Genomic DNA, 15,265 nt, shown 5'->3' with positions numbered 1-15,265 from the left:
TAATAGCCACTGGTACCATTCTTAGGACAATAATACCTGCAAAAGGGAAAACTTAATGAGACATTTGTGAGACATTTTCTTTTATGGCTGCAGTACTAGTCACTGTGGTGTCTATTAAAGCCTTACGTAGGCCAAGTAACTCGAAATTAGCAGGCATGGTGATATATCAAAACTGAATGTGCTCCTTGGTCTTTTGCAAGAAAGGAAAGAAGTCGCAAAACAGTCCATTTGTCCTGACATCGTTTCAAAGGTCATGCCTTGTTCTATTCATTATCATCATTACTACAAACGTCGTAACCCTATTGGATTTTTGCTGGAGGTATCGAGTCCACTTTACGCTACTCTCCACCTATGTGGGATCTTTTACTTGCTCTGGCATTGACACTAAGACGCAAGGGACCACGGCTCTTAGTCTCATCCGGTAGACCCTTGACTATTCATAAGTTGTGTTGTGAAGAGCCATGCTGGTTGATCTAGACATACAATCCTTGATCCTCCCTGGGATCGAACCCACGCCGCAATCCTTGGAAGCAGAAATTCATCGCATTATCCCATTTTGGTGAAATTAGCCAGCAGTGTTAATCACATGAGGCTAGTGCTGTCAACTCTTTCAGTAGCCAAGCATGGGAAACCTACCCTTCTGGACAGATATTGCAGCGATCCAGTCTTGTTTGGTTGCTGTAGGACCCGGAGGAGCAGAGTATGGGTTCGCCTGTGCCATTAGGACAGAAGTAACCTATTGGGCACGGCTGCTGTTTGGGGGAGTCGGAGCCTAAAAATGGAACAGAGGTCATATTCATAGTCTCGTAAGCACAACAAATTATGCCCAACTAGTGACAGACTGTATGACCAGAGTATAGTTGTTATAGTAATATTTTCAAACTTCTCACTTTCTCTGCTAAAATACAAGGACTTTGGGCACAATGTAACATGGTTATTCCGTTCTTCTCTTCTTAGGACCCTTGGTGCCCAACGTTGCATACCCATAGACTGCTCCCTTAAGTGAATTTCTGGTTCCTCTACTCAGGTCAACTGACAGCTTTCTACCCAGCTGACTTCCACGCTCGGGTTTCCTTGTAAGGCAGCTTTAAGTTATTGCTGGTAAAAGATGACACACCGGCATCTAACCAGCCATACAGGCATCTAAACGAGTGTCCACACAACAACAGCCATATTAGTCAGTTCAACAAAGACATTACCTTCAGGACAGAAATATCCAGGATGGCAGGAACCTTGCGGTGACGTCAACCTGGGTTGTCGGCAGAATGACCCAGCCAGACAAGCGAGACAATCATTCCTTGCCACCAGCATAGACACATTGGACCACGTGCCACTTGGACACGGGAACGGATGGTGCGTGCCTGAAATCAGAAAGTTATATGAAACATTTTAATTTTAGCTGGTACATCCATACATGTACTTTACTACAGTGGAAAAGAAGTTCAACCATTCACTGACAGGGGCACAAAATGTGTTAATATAACCTCATCATCATCATTATTACATGCATCGTAACCATATTGGATTTTTGGCAGAGGAATGGATCCACTAAAGGCTACTGTACACCTGCTCAGGATCTTTGACTTGTCCTGGCATAGACACTCAGATACAAGGGACCTCGGCTTTACTCTCATCTGACAGACCCTCGAATATTCATACATTGTGTTGTGAAGAGCCTGGAATTTTAGTTTCTTAAAAGCCATGCAGATTATGAAACATCGCAATAAACCAATTTTTCAAAAATATGAACCAGATGAACTCACCCTGAGGGCAATAGCTTCCGGCCGGGCATATTTTCTGTGATGCATTCACTGAGCTCTCAGGACAGTAGAAGCCAGGATTACAGAGTCCCGATGGTGTAGTCAAACCGGCAACAGCACAAAATTCACCTAAAAAGAAAATACAAGACGTATACATTATCCTTATCCTCTGTTGCATTTCCAGATGTTGTCTGGGATTAGGTCATGAAGATTTTGTTTCCGGTTATGCGTGCGCATGACTGAGTTCTTTGGAGTTCTTTTGACATTGGATATTATTATTCTTCAGCAACCTTGTCCTGTTAAAGGTGTCATTCTCTCTGTAGTGTTCCTCCCCCAGGTGGGATGAATGTTTTGACATGCCACTACGTTTAGGTGCCAATGGGGTTTATTGGCCTGTCCACCAGAGGCAGAGTCCATCACAAGCTACTCGTGTTTTTCAGTTGATGTGGTCAAATGCTTACCAAGGGATAGACACAAGATACAAGGAACCTCGGTGTTATAACTCATTCAACGTACTGTGACTTAACCAGGAATTTTAGTTCTTTGAAAGTCACACAGGTTTGTCCAGAAATAAAAACCTGCGTTCTCCCTGGGATCGATGAACATGGGCCCTATTGGGTGGTAGCCAGCTGTGTTGACCACTCAGCTGTGAGGCTCCAGGGATCTAAAACTTGGAAATTTTGTTCCAACTTCTGCAAATGACGGTGCTGTTTCAAAGTCCTCAATGGAGTATAGCATAATCTTACCACCCCTGCAGTGCCAACAGTCCTCCTCCTGCCGCAGACCAGTTCTATTAGCATAGGTTGACGGTGGGCATGGCACAGGCTCAACAGTTTTCTCGGGGCAGTAGTGGCCGACTGGGCATAAATCTGCATCATCCCCTTGGCGTGGTGTGGCAAGCTTGGCGCCTGATCGACAGTAGTAGCCAGGACTGCAGGGTAAGGAAGGCTGGATGATGCCCCCACCAGGGCAGTAGAAACCACCTGAAGTGAAGAATATTAAGAAGTGTGCAAGATTCATCTCAATTTTCGCATTCATTTTCGCGTTCATTATTACTCTAATGCTGTGTGTAACTTCTAGATGGTGCCAAGTATGGCACGCCAGTGCACCCATGGTTACCATGAAAGCCTATTCCTTTGCCGTAATCACAGCATATTGTTTGACGAACAAGGTTAGGGTTCAAATCTGACTTTGTTGTCCCAAGGTCAAGTCTGAAGTTTGCCGCAGAGCAGCGATTATCATTTTTCTGATCAGCAATAAAAAGATTGCTAGTCTGCAACTAATTGGAAGTCACAACTAATTGGCACTAAAGTCTAAATACTGACCTGTACAGAGCTGACACTGATCAGCACTGCTCAGACCAGTCACGTTGTTATAAGTGCCGACAGGGCACGCCCATTCCGTAGCGGTCCTGGTACCATTCGGGCAGTAATGACCAGCAGGACACGGATAAAAGTCGCCCCGCACAAGCAGACGTTGCCCAGGGTCACAGTAGTATCCTTCTGGACAAATTTTGCATGAGCTTTGTCCAGTTTCGTCCTGGTAAGTTCCGTAGGGACACATCTGGTAGATGCTTGACCCTTTTTCGCAATAGTAACCGGGTGGGCATATGAACTGCTTTGGGTTGCTGGTAGTTTGTCCAATGGGGCAGTAGTAACCTATGAAAGAAATCCCCATCAGACTTTGGCCATTGCAACTTTTATGTTATCGCATTTTGAACTCAGTGATTCTATTTGATGGAAATGAGTCTGCGCCCTCCACAACCACATTGCATCAAATCCAACTTGCAGACAGACCCTGCATAAAGTTGATGGTTGTACTGAAAGAGGGCTTATAAGAGACACCTCTATATCTACCTACGCCAAGCATTTTTTGTCCCATTACTAAATAACGCCTAGAACACAGAGTTTTTAATTCTGGCCCTTTTCTGATGAGAGGACAAGATGACAGGAAAATTGGACCTTTCTTTTCACTTTGCCAGTAGGCCTATACTGCATTACCTGGATCACATAGCCCTGTGGGTGCAGCAAGAGCAGTTTCATTACAATAGTAGCCAGCCGTACAACTGATGCACCAAGATACAGCCTCAGCCATCCAACTTGGCTGGAAGTAGCCAGCAGGACAAGGTTGCTCTGATGCACTCCTTTTGGGGCAATAATAACCCGGGCGACATCGTCCACCTGAAAAGAAAGTAAAATGATTTGTTCATCATTTCAATTTCAATAGAATCCAAATAGTGGAACCTCCCTTAGGGTACACCTCTCTAATAAGGACACCCTCTCTATTGAGTACACTATTACTATGTTTTGGTCCCAGATTGGTTGACTCCATTCAATTTTGCCACCAAACAAATCTAGAAATCCTATGCTGAGGAGTATGCTGGTCACTTACAATACTGCTTGCTCACACGGTGCCCCTAAAATCTGGATCTGCATCCTATTCCCGTTCAGTCAGAGATAGGACTCATTACGACGTACCTTCAACTCCTTGAGGTCGTGGCGATGTTGCATTCCCCACACAGTAGAAGCCCTCATCACACGGTCCACGAGGAGTGGTCAGGAATTCTCTATCACAGTACATGCCAGGGTCACAATCCATTGGCCAGCTACTGCCCTCAGGACAATAGGATCCTGGAAGGAAAACGTCTTCTGGATAAGACCAGATTTACTGAAATGGTCAGGAGGCTGTTATTGATTTATTATTCATTTGCTGCTTCATCTTTTGTGTGTTCTCTCTCTTAGCTGGACAGTCCATTTCTGGTGACAAATGCTGTCATCTGTTGTCAAAGTGTTTTAGGTATATAGTCTGATATCAACTGGGCTGTAGGTTATCATCTGACTTCACAATTTATACCTGGTCTGTCCTTAAACCTTTCAGTTGACCTCACATGAGCTGCTCAGCCAGCATTACAATCTGAGCTTTCCTGACCGGTGTATAGTAACCCCAGGTATATGGCACGGCTTAACCCGCCCACCATGAGGGAATTCCTTTATGGCCCAGTGGTTGGCGCATTGGCCCCAGAGTGGAAGTTAAGAAATGTTGAGCGCGGTCAACCTTTGGAACGGTGACCGGCGCGTACAATACAACCGGTACCCATTTACCGGTATATACCAGGGTGGAGAAGGGCAAGATAGACTAAGAAACCTGGCTACAGTGGGGATCGAACCAGGGATTACTTGACCGCTAGTCGAGAGTCCAAGCCTCTACACCACAGCAGTATCCAAGTTACCGTAAGCTTGTCCCGGACACAGGTTCCGAAAGGCCAGAACTGGACTCCTTTAGGGATGCCAGGTTAGGGGACTAAATAGTATGTGGTTGACAGTCATTGGCTAAGTTTGATGTACTTTATCAGGGCAGATTGTGAATGTATTCTCAAAGATTCCAGATGCCACTACCGACTCTTTAACATTCTGTTAAATATACAACTTCCTGACTCAAATTCTTGAAAGGCAAGATACCTGTATGACAACCTGCGCCTCCAACTCCATGAGGTCTCAACAAGTAAGCACCAAGTGTACAGTACCAGCCTGCCTCACAGAGACCAGTGGGGACAGCAAGACCATCGCTGGAGCAGTAGTGACCAGGTGAGCATGGCAGACATGCGGAGTGGTTTGTTTGTCCTGAAAGTAAAATTAAAGTTTGATAATCTGGTCAAAGAAGATAGAGTATCAATAAGCAAAACGCCATATAAAAGAATATCGTCGTTACATCGTCACCCCCGTCATGACAAGATAAACTCATCATGTTTTGAAACAATTTATGGTGAATTTCTTTCTCCTTTTTTAGCACTAAGTATGCTGGGGTCTATTTCAAGGTCACCAGCGGTTTTAACCACTTGGCCATTAGGCTACTTATCATGTTATTGATGAGTTCAATTACCATGGTAGAACAGGAGCTCTATCAACCCTAGGTAAAACACTCAAAACCTACCTGTCAAATTATTGAATGTTCCCTTCTCACACCAGTACTGTCCAGGATGCTGTGTACCAGATGGGCAGTAATGACCAGTCTGGCAGACGTTCTTTTCATAAGATTTTGATTCCATTGGGCAGAAATAGCCAGGAGGGCAGGTCTTACATGTGGGCTGTTCCTCCATATCCTTAATGAGCAACATCAGAGATTTACACATTTCTGAACCCCTCCACAGCGTGCACAAAACTCGCTAAGCATTAGGGTCTTGAAAATAAATTTCTGAAGATGTTGTCAAAGAGCACAGAATGTGGGCAGTTTACTTAGGCAGAGACATTCAAATATTCATAACTATGGAATATCATAAATCCTAAAAACAAATGCTGTGTGTATGAGTTTTAACCCACTGAGGCAGGCTTAATTTTCATGCTTTTGACCTACATGGTAAAGACACCTCTCAACCCGCTTAAACATGTATCAACAGCAACAGTATTTTCAATGAGGAACCGGCGTTAAGATAAATGCCAGTGGCGGCGCCACAATCGATCGTACCTTCTGACGCCATGACGTCATTTTCTGGTCTGTTGACGTCGCATGAGGTCAATCATGGGAAACCATTGCGTACATTTTTGCACAGGATTTCAACAACAGAAAACGTGCCCAATAACTGGCATCGCGCATATTTTCCGCAAAATTATTTTAAGAAACTGATAGCTCAATAGATTTAAAACAGGAAGATGCAAACGTCTCCGAAATCGGTCGAAAATAAGCGATCGTTTTCGGGCTCAGAAATAACATGATAATGCATTGGAAATGGAGAGTTTTGGTATGATCGATTGCAGCGCCACGCGGCGGTTCCTCATTACCTGGAAAGTGCCAGCCTCACATACGACTGGTGCAGCACTCCCAAGGGGGCACTTATGCCCAAGGGGACAAATCCCTCCAACTCCGGTAGCGTTCCCTGATGGTTGCTCAGCGTTCACTCCAAAGGTGCAATAGAATCCAGGGGCACAATCCCCATCTGGAGCTGTGAGGTTCAAAGCGCTACAGTACTTTCCTGCGGGGCACTGCAGGCATTGGGAAGCTTGGGCCAGTCCCTCAACGCTGCTGTATGTCCCCACAGGACAGGGCCGTGGGCTGGCTCCTGTTCCTTTTGGGCAGAAGAAGCCTGCTGGACAAGGGGAGTAGCCAAAGGAGGAATTCCCTGAAAATGAAAGGATACCGACATAAATTTGATGCCAGTCTTGTGAGGTCTTACATGAGAGCGTCACTAGCTTAAAGCCATTAAGCTTATGAACAGAATATCTCTGTTGGCCACTGGTAGGAATTTGAAAACACATAGGTCTGCCGTGCTGTAGGAGTGGCATAATGGAAACATCGGCACCTGTCACCCTGAGGGCAACAAAATGACAAGTTGTCACTTTAATGATTACTCGTGCAAAGATAATCACCGAAATTCCTACCTCTGACGATCATATCGGGAGTGCAGTAAAATCCTTCCGGACAGGTCAAGCACCTTCTTGCCTGTGAGAAATTGGTGCAAGTGCCTGCTGCACAGACGAGAGGATAGGGTGAGCCACGTGGACAGAAGTATCCAATCGGACAGGCAGACTGGGGCGGATTAGGCAACTTGTTTCCACCCGGGCAGAAGAAGCCAGGAGAGCACTTTCCAGTGGGTCTGGACAAACCTGTGAAAAAATAATTTGTTGGAGAAAACCGGAGTCGGTCACATCTGAGTGCCTCTATTCTGCTTATACATGCTTTATGCTTGTTATGGACTCTTATTTGAAGGTCACAGTCAGAGTGACAGAAAATGCCCCGAGTCTCAGCAGCGAGGCGTCTCTTTGACCAATGCTGCTTCCTTGTCACGAGGCTGTCGCCCTCGATTGAGTCGCTCGTGTGTGCCGTACTTGAGAGTAGTCAACTGGATACTGACCAGTATTGCCACAGAATTTCCCAGCATCGCACCTCCCACATAGCGAAACATTGGCGTTCTTCGTCGTGTTGGTATATGTTCCCCTCGGGCAAGGAGTAGGGCGAAGGGATCCTACAGGGCAGAAATTCCCCACAGGGCAGATATGGACTGATGCATTTGGAGAAGCAGATCCAGGAGGGCAATAAAAGCTGCAAGAAACAAAATTGGTCACTAATTGTTCACGTCTCTACAAAGAGCATGGTCATCAGCCCTGTCTTGTGACTGGCCGCAGAACCACTCTTGCGCACCGAAGAGTCAAGCGAGTTCCATATTCTGCCAGTGTGGCTTGCAAAAGTCCTACCGTCAAATGTGACAATTCACAACGGGTTCCAGGAATCTCAGTTATAAGCCTCATTGAAATGATCAATGACAAGCCCACAACTAATGAGTCAGAGTTTGGCTTGGAACTAACAATATTTGTGTATGAGTTTGACCAGGACCTAACTGGCCAAGTATCTTACAATCCAGCTGCTTTCCTACCCCTTATTGCAAAGTCCTGTAGGTTCAGTTAGTGCACTCTCGTTACAGTACATCCCAGGTAGACATGTTGCACAGTGGTGTGCCTCCATCAAGCCAGTGTGGTTGCTGTATGTACCAGGTTGGCAGGGTTCAGGTTTGGTTGTGCCTTCAGGACAGAAATGGCCCACAGGACATATATTTGCATCACCGCCTGTTGATTAGGGTAAAGGGAGAATTAGAGAGGCATTGGTCAAGACAGATTAAAATCTTGGATTATTAGCAACTAATGATGCGTCAAAGCCAATTGGGCAAGTTTATCTTCTTTACGCAAAAAGCGAGAACATAGTGTTGAGGGGTGTCTCCTCAGTTGTATAAACTATGACATCAATCCTACCTTAAGTCACTTAACATCACATATTGGTGTGTTTAAGACCAGGTCGAGTGCAATAGACAGGATATGTGCATCCTGTCCTCACCTCCTATTCATAGGCAATTGTTGTGAAGTAAACATACCTTGAACAGGTGCCTTGGTCTTTGCTGCTCTCAAGCAATAGTGTCCTGGTGCACAGGGCTGGTCAGGGCTGACTGTAGCAGACATCGGACAGGCTTTACCACCAGGGCAGAGCTGGCACTGAGAGGGATTGGCAAGGCCTTGTAAAAAGGAATGGATAAAGGCAGACGTAAGAGGCAACAGCACAAGATCCTGGAACGCGGAGGAAGACTGTGGATATGGGGATATATATGGCTTGGGGCCACATAGTGAAGCAAAGGATCTCCACAGCCATGATACAACCTGAATCATACTCTTCAGCGTACTATCAAGCATACATTAAACTTCTAGGCCCTGTTGCCTATGATTAACATCTGAGACTTAATTATGTGGCACAAACTAGGGGGGAACGTTAAACTCACCAGTCACATTACTGTAAGTCCCAGGTGGACAAGGAAATTCTTTCGCATATCGAGTTCCCTCAGGGCAAAAGAAACCTTTTGGACATTCTGTGAGACTCGAGATAATAATGATAGACTTGGTACTGTCACAGAAGTGACCAGGAGGACACGCCAAGCACACCCATTGCCCTGTATTATTCTGGTAAGTTCCACTCTCACATCTTTGGGGCTGTGCTGATCCGACAGGGCAGAAGTGTCCAAGAGGGCAGCTGCAATGCAAAGAGAGTTACTTTTATTGCAGACCATAATACTGTTGTACAGTAAATGATATAAACACTGGTTTGAATAGCTGAGAGAAATTAAAACTGAAATATTTTAATTTAGTTCGGATATTTTTGCAAATTGCAATCTCCTGGATAACTCTTCATCTTCTCCTTCAGCATTCGCTCTGCACTTGGAGGGGTTATCCTCTGAGTCTAAGAGCTCCATCCATCTTCAGAGGATGGAGAGAGATCACCTACCTAAATTGTTCAGGGTCCTTGACTGTCTGCCCTGGTGGACAGTAGTATCCCTGTCGACAGTCTCTCTCTGGTCGCTTCATGCCCTGGTCAGGGCAGTACATGCCAGCAGTACAGAGGATACAATCACTGAGCTCATCATGCTTGGAGGAATTGAGGTAATACCCTGCAGGACATGGCTGGGGCGTGGTGCTTCCGCTCGGGCAGACATGTCCAAAGGGGCAGACGTTGCCTGTTGTGTTGTCTGTAGGAGTCGAGATGCTGGCTTGTGAAATGCAGTAGAAACCTGTGAAGAAATGAGTAAGAAATATTAGCAAAGCAAAGTTTTATAGAATCACAGTCCGAGCCTCTCCCAATTGATACTGAGGTTACATTTATACCCTCTCTAAAGATACAATTGATCACATACAAATGGTGTGAATTGTGTGGCTTAGTTACCATCAATTCCCCATTCTCTTTGCGACCAAGCTTACCTTCAGTGCAATTCCCTGTCGGTGACTCCAACCCTGCTGTTTGGCAGAACATTCCAGGATCGCACGGGACCGGTGTTGAGGCTCCTTCGGGGCAGTAATAACCTGACGGACACTCACCACCATGGATGATAGACATGGCAGAGCTGCTGTTCCCAGTGCAGTACCAACCTGGGGGGAAAATATATCAAATCTATTGAGTGAAGTTGACTGGAGCTGTAAGCTGCAATCTGCAACTGATGTCAAACAGGTAAAGATTTATTGCTTGTTTTCATATCAAACTAGCAGCTGTAATTCAGAAACTAATAAAAGGTGTGATTTGTTGAATTGTCATAAACTGAGTGTTTCATGCTGATCCCTTTGAATCAAGAAAAAAGGGTCACCAATTTCGACACCAAAAACTCGGGATTCTTGTCAGAGTTGCAGGACCATTGTGACATCTCTATAGAACCTCTACACCAACCTGACGAACATTTCCCACTTGGTTCTCTCAGCCCAGACGTCAAACAAAACAGCCCTGGTGGACAGCTGAGACAATCATCAGCAGACGTCGCCATTGTGGCTGGATTGTATGACCCGGATGGGCAGGGGTACTGGTGGGGATGGGTTGTCCCGGGTAAGCAGTAGTGACCAACGGGACATGGCCCTGTGGTGTAGTTGATGGATCCTGAAATATCAAAAAGTTGCAGAATGTCAACACAGATTCTGGGATTTTTAAAAATGTTATGTTACGTAACATCAAAAGTCTCACTGTAACAAAATAAGATGCTCAGCTATTACATAATTCTGCAATGATGACATGCCTATGCTCTGCTGTAACTCAATATCAAGCCCAGTGATCATCGGTTCAACCTGCAGATGCAAGCAATGTGTATTGGTGTTATTCCCTGACAACAGACAAGTCTTTCAGCTTTCAGAATAGCACGTTTAAAGGTCAAACTAAAACCTCCACAACCGTCATTTCAATTCATCAACTTACCGAGGAGACAATAGTACCCAGCCGGGCATTCTAAACATTCTCTCAGGCCAGTCTCATTCCCATATGAACCAGCAGGACAGGGTCGGGGGTAGGCACTCCCGCCCGGGCAGTAGTGCCCAATGGGGCAGACATCCCCAACGCCGGTGTGGAACACCTCTAACCAACACACCTCAGTCTTCGTCAAATTGCTAGCCCCACTTATAGGCTCTGGGACATCAACTCCATAACTACAATAGAAACCAGGGAAACATTTGCCCGATATTGTAGTAGCTCCTGTCACGTTGCAGTAGGCTCCCCCAGGACAGGGTCTGCACTGGTCTGCCCTGGCGAGGCCTGTCTCGTTGCTGAGCCTGCCTCTTGGACATGGTTGAGGGGCGAGGCCAGTGCCTGTTGGACAGTAGTAACCTTCTGGGCAAGGTCGGACATCGGTACCATTGAGACAGAACCTGAAATAGAGACAAATGGCTTCAACACTCATAAAACAACTTCTTTTTTTTAAAATGTTACTTCTGGACACTTTCGGGTTTTGCCCAGTCATAAAATTATATAATTAGCCTTAATCTTTGGTTATATTTGGTGCACACTTGGGACTACAATATATATATTAACCCCCAATGTTCAGCTATATATATGCTGTATTTTCCTGACAATATCAGCCACTCATCTCATGATATCAGGTGTCGCCATACACAGAAGAAGATATATTTTTATAACGGGACGTGGGGGCGGCCACCCCTAATACCCCCCTCCTCACTTACCATCCCGGAGGACACTGATAACACTTCTCAGCCATCGTGTGATTCATAAAGGACCCTGGAGGACACAGAATAGGCTCGGAAGAGTTGGTCTGGCAGAAGTGTCCGAGTGGGCAAATGTATAGTTCTGGGGTAGGCCAACTCTGGCCAGGCAGGCAGTAGAAGCCTGATGTACATACTCCAGAGGGTAGACTTAGGCCGTTCTTGTTGCAGTGCATGCCTGAAGTGCATGGAAGGCATTCTGTCACATTGGAGAGGCCCTCGGTTGGATTGAAGGTGCCCTGGAATAATAAAAATATAAATGATTTTCCCAGCCATTGTTGCACACACAATTTATTGGGACTGATTGGCTGAGAGGAATCAGCACTAACGAAATAGCTGTACGCAATAAAATGACTTTTTTTTAAACGCTTGCATCATTTGCTGTACCTCTTCAGTTTCGAGCAGTTCTAAACAAACTATAAACAAGCTCACCTTTGGGCAACTCTTTGGCACAGCAGTTCCCTCCGGGCAATAGCGGCCCACAGGACAGATAATCTGACTAGCATTGGCTGAGGCTTGGGTGCAATAGTATCCAGGCTCACACGGCCCTTGGACACTTATCAGGCCTGGTCTAGCACAAAAATATCCTGGACTGCAGAGTCGACACTCCGAGTCATTCTTCAAACCCTCTATTCCACTGTAGGTCCCCGGTGGACACTTTTGAGGCAAGTTGGTGCCCTCTGGACAGAAATGACCTGGAATTGGACAGTATAATGAGAGGATAGCGTTGTGTAGTTTATACTGAATGAGGTGTCAAACTCATAATCAAAACATAGTGGTTGGATACTGGATGTGGGCACATCACTTGCGACCTTGAGCAAGTCACTTTTTTCAATTGCTACATCGATCCAATGAGTCGTACCACCTGTGAAGATTCCTTTAAATGTGGCCTGCGGAACAACTAGAGAGAAGACCCAGACTAAGAAATATGGGTAGATCCTTGATGTGGATTCCCCAAGCAAAAGTCCACCAATTCGCGACCAAAACAAGTCTCCTTAATAGAGAGGGTGTCCTAAATAGAGAGGTGTCTGCTAAGGAAGGTTCCACTGTATATCCTTAAAGACAACTGTCATGTTCCACAAACATCTTGCCTACCTTGTGGGCAAATCCCAGCATCATCAGTTTGATTCGGCGTGGCCGTCTTTGCAAACTGTCTACAGAAGTATCCGGCAGCACAGAGACCGGTAGGCCCCACTTGGCCTACCACCCCGCAGTAGTGACCACCAGCACAGGGCGTACAATCCTCACTGGCATTCAGACCGGTCAAGATGCTGTAGGTTCCAAGGGGGCAGGGGTACTCGTTCTTTCTTCCGGTGCCTGGAATAGAAAGAAGAGAAGAACCATGGATGATATCAATGAAGTGCGGTACTTTTACTTCAGTTTTGTTGCAAATTAGCTTTGGTAGAGTAAATGTATCCAGGTCCTTCACAATGATATATCTTGAGTTTAAGTCAAGCCCATAATTCAAAAGATACCCTCCACCCATTGTAGGCCCCTTATTTTCAACTCACCGTTAATTTCACGGTTGTGCAGATATGAAACTACATACAGACATCTGAGAGTACATGTGTCCTTACCTGTTGGGCAGTAATAACCAGCAGGACACAGCACATCCTTACTAATGTTGACCACACCATGGCTGTTGTCACAGTAATATCCAGCAGGACACGGGTCACACCCAGGCCTCCCCTCCTCCTCCTGGTACTGGCCACTTGGACATAGGATAGGGGTATGGCTGTGTTCGGGGCAGAAGTGACCCACAGGACACTTAAATGGGGATGCTGTACTCTGGCCAGGAGGGCAGTAGAATCCTGCTGTGCAGTTCCCTGGAAAGAAAAAGAAGGATCAGTTTCAGATTTTTTCAAAGAATCGACACTTTTAAAACTCTTTCTGCCATTGAATATTGATATGCCTTATACCGTGGTTAGGGGCCATGTTCCATTTCCCAGCATTTCCAATTTTGGTATGATGTCGGATTTTCCTTCTCCAAGATTGGTTGGCCACCAAGGCCAAGAAGTCCGAGATGCATGTACATGTTCATGTACACGTATCACGATCTTTGGGTCACCCTGGTCGAGTAAAGAAGTGTTTAAGAGCAGCATTTATCAACAAAGTGCTATACCTGATGTCGCAGTCATATTCTTCTCTCCACAATATTCCCCAGCGTCGCACTGCAGACAGTCCGTTTTCTTCATGTTACCAAAGGTCGGGTTGTAGGTCCCGGATTCGCAGGGCACAGGTTGGGACGACCCTCTCAGGCAGTAGAAGCCAGCTGGGCAGATATTCCCAGTGGTGCCGTCCGTAGGTTGGGCTTGGTGGGCCTCGAGGCTACAGTAATACCCTGCAGCACATTTTCCAGTGGGAGTGGCTTGGCCAGGGAGGTGGCAGTAGGAGCCTGAGGGACATGACTGTGGCGTGGAAGACCCTGAAGTAAAAGAGCAAACACAATAGAGATCCAAGATAAATTATTCTCTTCATCTTCTTCTTCTTCCAAGTTAGGCTTCAGCGCCTATCAATGTTCTTATAGTTTCTACCAGACACCCTGTAATTCCGTCAATTTCCAGTATTTACAATTCTGTATATCATCCTACTTACCCTCAGGACAGAAGAATCCCTCAGGGCACTTTCCTCCATGCCTGATATCTCGAGTGAGGGAAGCATTCCCTGAGCAATACCAACCAGCGCTACAGTTCCCAGTGGGCACGATGCTGCCCCAGCCTTGGCAGTACACACCAACAGAACAAGGGAGGCAGTCCTCCAAGGTGGATTTCCCATTCTGCGCGTTGTAAGACCCTGGAGGACATCTGAACTGTGTAGAGTAGCGTGTTCCATTGGGACAAAAGTGACCTGAAACAGAAATATAAATCGCAAAAACAATTTAGTCCAGTCATCGTGAGATCATCAGCTTATCTTAAATTTTTGGTAACCCACTCGAATAGTCGTTATCAAAATCTATACTGATCCAATCTCTCCTTTTCACCTGTGGGCTTTGGCATGCTAGTTATGACATCATTTTTTCCAGGTTAAAACACAATATTTTGAGGCCTCACCTTTTGGGCAAGGAAACCGCTTAAAATCAGACGTCCTCAGTTTACAATAAAATCCAGCTGGGCAGACGTCACACTTGCTTTGCCCTAGATCATCAGAATAGGTGCCGGCTTCACATGGCCTTGGATATGTCGAGCCCTGCTGACAATAATGACCCTTTGGACAGATTCCTCCTCGACTGGCTGCAGCTTTTTCCAGGCAGTCACAACTGGAGTTGCTTGATTGGAAGTCTTGAGCAGACGATGTATTGTTGACATTTTGTGAACTTGGATTTGGCTGTGTGTTACCAGAGATGCAGTAAAATCCTGCCGAAGAAGATAATAGACACACTCGAAATATTTGCATGATGCCGTGTGGCTAGTTCTAGAGGTACAACGTAAAACTTGTAGTCGATACTGACACACATTGTGACCATGGGCAAGACACTTTATACAAAGTCCCTTGCATGAAAGGCGAAGT

The 15,265-nt window shown here is 45.8% G+C and overlaps 1 protein-coding gene across 1 annotated transcript in view; it reads right to left on the bottom strand.

Annotated features, from left to right (window-relative positions):
- Positions 1-632: 632 nt before the first annotated feature.
- The window catches only part of LOC135488586 (uncharacterized), a 54,071-nt gene continuing 39,438 nt past the window's right edge, over positions 633-15,265 (bottom strand). Inside the window, exons 49-70 of the mRNA XM_064773229.1 lie at positions 14,354-14,605; positions 13,881-14,183; positions 13,336-13,584; positions 12,854-13,075; positions 12,546-12,659; positions 12,191-12,453; positions 11,720-11,997; positions 10,962-11,407; positions 10,446-10,649; positions 9,986-10,153; positions 9,516-9,798; positions 9,176-9,263; positions 8,617-8,806; positions 6,536-6,873; positions 5,691-5,859; positions 4,238-4,390; positions 3,761-3,940; positions 3,086-3,418; positions 2,507-2,743; positions 1,764-1,889; positions 1,200-1,361; positions 633-772 (exon numbers count right to left, since the gene is read on the bottom strand). Coding sequence (XP_064629299.1) covers positions 633-772; positions 1,200-1,361; positions 1,764-1,889; positions 2,507-2,743; positions 3,086-3,418; positions 3,761-3,940; positions 4,238-4,390; positions 5,691-5,859; positions 6,536-6,873; positions 8,617-8,806; positions 9,176-9,263; positions 9,516-9,798; positions 9,986-10,153; positions 10,446-10,649; positions 10,962-11,407; positions 11,720-11,997; positions 12,191-12,453; positions 12,546-12,659; positions 12,854-13,075; positions 13,336-13,584; positions 13,881-14,183; positions 14,354-14,605 — 4,898 coding nt within the window. The remainder of the gene's footprint in view (positions 773-1,199; positions 1,362-1,763; positions 1,890-2,506; positions 2,744-3,085; positions 3,419-3,760; positions 3,941-4,237; positions 4,391-5,690; positions 5,860-6,535; positions 6,874-8,616; positions 8,807-9,175; positions 9,264-9,515; positions 9,799-9,985; positions 10,154-10,445; positions 10,650-10,961; positions 11,408-11,719; positions 11,998-12,190; positions 12,454-12,545; positions 12,660-12,853; positions 13,076-13,335; positions 13,585-13,880; positions 14,184-14,353; positions 14,606-15,265) is intronic.

The sequence above is a fragment of the Lineus longissimus genome, chromosome 5 (assembly GCF_910592395.1).
Source record: "Lineus longissimus chromosome 5, tnLinLong1.2, whole genome shotgun sequence".
In the NCBI taxonomy this organism is placed as follows: Eukaryota; Metazoa; Nemertea; class Pilidiophora; order Heteronemertea; family Lineidae; genus Lineus; species Lineus longissimus.
Note: the sequence above shows the minus strand (reverse complement) of the source record. Positions and strands in the feature narration are given on the sequence as shown.